The sequence below is a fragment of the Cyprinodon variegatus genome, unplaced genomic scaffold (assembly GCF_000732505.1).
Source record: "Cyprinodon variegatus isolate N-32 unplaced genomic scaffold, C_variegatus-1.0 Scaffold683, whole genome shotgun sequence".
In the NCBI taxonomy this organism is placed as follows: domain Eukaryota; kingdom Metazoa; phylum Chordata; class Actinopteri; order Cyprinodontiformes; family Cyprinodontidae; genus Cyprinodon; species Cyprinodon variegatus.
Window position 1 is genome coordinate 148,136 of NW_015151136.1, and position 1,645 is coordinate 149,780.

The 1,645-nt window shown below is 43.8% G+C and overlaps 1 protein-coding gene across 2 annotated transcripts in view; it reads right to left on the reverse strand.

Annotated features, from left to right (window-relative positions):
* LOC107097297 (EF-hand and coiled-coil domain-containing protein 1-like) overlaps positions 1 to 1,645 on the reverse strand; it is a 27,975-nt gene that overhangs the window by 20,709 nt on the left and 5,621 nt on the right. For both annotated transcript variants that reach the window (XM_015394396.1, XM_015394395.1), the window contains exon 2: positions 1,098 to 1,537. In XM_015394396.1, coding sequence (XP_015249882.1) covers positions 1,098 to 1,537 — 440 coding nt within the window. The remainder of the gene's footprint in view (positions 1 to 1,097; positions 1,538 to 1,645) is intronic.

Genomic DNA, 1,645 nt, shown 5'->3' on the forward strand with positions numbered 1-1,645 from the left:
CACATCTAAAATGGAGGTGGAGATCAAAGGGAATACCTCCTTAAATAACCTGGTTGGAACTGGATCTAACATCCAAGTTGAAGGCTTAGATGAAGACAATAGTTTTGCTAACTCTGAAAGTTCAACTGGATCAAAGCAGTCTAAACCCGTTTCAGATTCTATGGCTACCTCAGATGCTGTCCCACCCTCCAGAGACAAACCAATCGTAAATAGAGGAGTGCTAATGATCTTATTTTTAATAAAATTAATCTTATTTATAAAGAATCCCATAAAATCATTACTGCTAAGAGCAGGTGGAATGGACGGTTCAACAGAGCTATGGCTCTGGGTGAGTTGACATGAGATTAATTCCAGCTGGAAATTATCTTTCACTTTGGCTAAATTCACACTGCAGGCCTTGATGATCAATTCCGATTTTTTTTCGAAATCCGATTTTTTTTATGCTTTGCCGTTCATATTTCCAAATATATGCTACTTGTATGTGATCTCCTGTGTGAACTGCAGTCATACAATGCAAGTGTCCTTCATGCACAGTAGAGGACGCAATGACGTCACAGGCCCTGCGTGCTCTGTGTTTACGGAAGTAAACATGGATGGTAGCGCTGGAGCACATCTAGCTATCTTTTCCAACCATAAAACCTCAATCTTTTCAATATGGTTAAACATAAATGCTGCTCTCCGCATCATCATCATCTGCCATGGTTGTTGATTTTCTTACCGCTTCTGCGTAGCAAGACGCAGAATAGTGACCTATGTCGGTTACTAATGGCGTTCAGGTTGGATGAATCCGACCTGGCCGTTCAGACACAGGTCGCATTTGAAAAGATCAGATTCGTATCGGATTTATGACCGCATAGCCAAGTGGCCTGGGTCGCATTGGAAAAAATCGGATCTCTGTTGTTAGGCTGCAATGAAAAGATAAGATCCAAGTTGCATATGGGCCAAAAAATTGGTTTTGGGTCACTTCGGGCTGCAGTGTGAATGTAGCCTTTAACTTTGCCTCTGGGTCCAAACATATGTGAAGCTGTTTAGATAAACTTTTTCTTTTAGATGATTGTCATAAGATTGAAAAGGGTGAGGTGCTTTGGGTGTTTTACCGGTAGTCCAGGAGCTGTGACTCCAGCTGAAGGATGCGTCTCTGCAGCACTGGAACATGACTGGCCTTTAGCTCCAGCTCCTTGACCTTGGCCATCCCAGTCAGCAGAGCCTGCCTGGCCTCCTCCACTCTGTTTTTCAGGCTCTCCTGTTCCTTCTTCAGAGCTTTGTTGCTCTTTTCTGAAGCAGCAATGGTCTCTTTACAGCTCCACAGCTCCTGTTCCAGTCTCTGGTTACACAGCATGGTCTCCTGCACCTGCTGCTCCCTGGAGCTGCGCAGACATTCAATCTCATTAATGATGTTCTGCAAGCTCCTCAGGTTGATGTTGGAGCCATCACTCAGCTCAACATTGGCCGTATCAGTCTGGGCTGACAGTTTCTGCTTGGAAATCAAACATCCTTCTTCTGGTTTGCGTTGGGAGTGACACTTCCAGAGTCCGACCTAAAGGGGGTCCATGGAGACGAGATTAGGTTAATCTTTTAACAAGGTTTGGAAAACTTGGTCAATTATAGACCTATATCCAATCTTCCTTTCTGATCTAAAATTCTT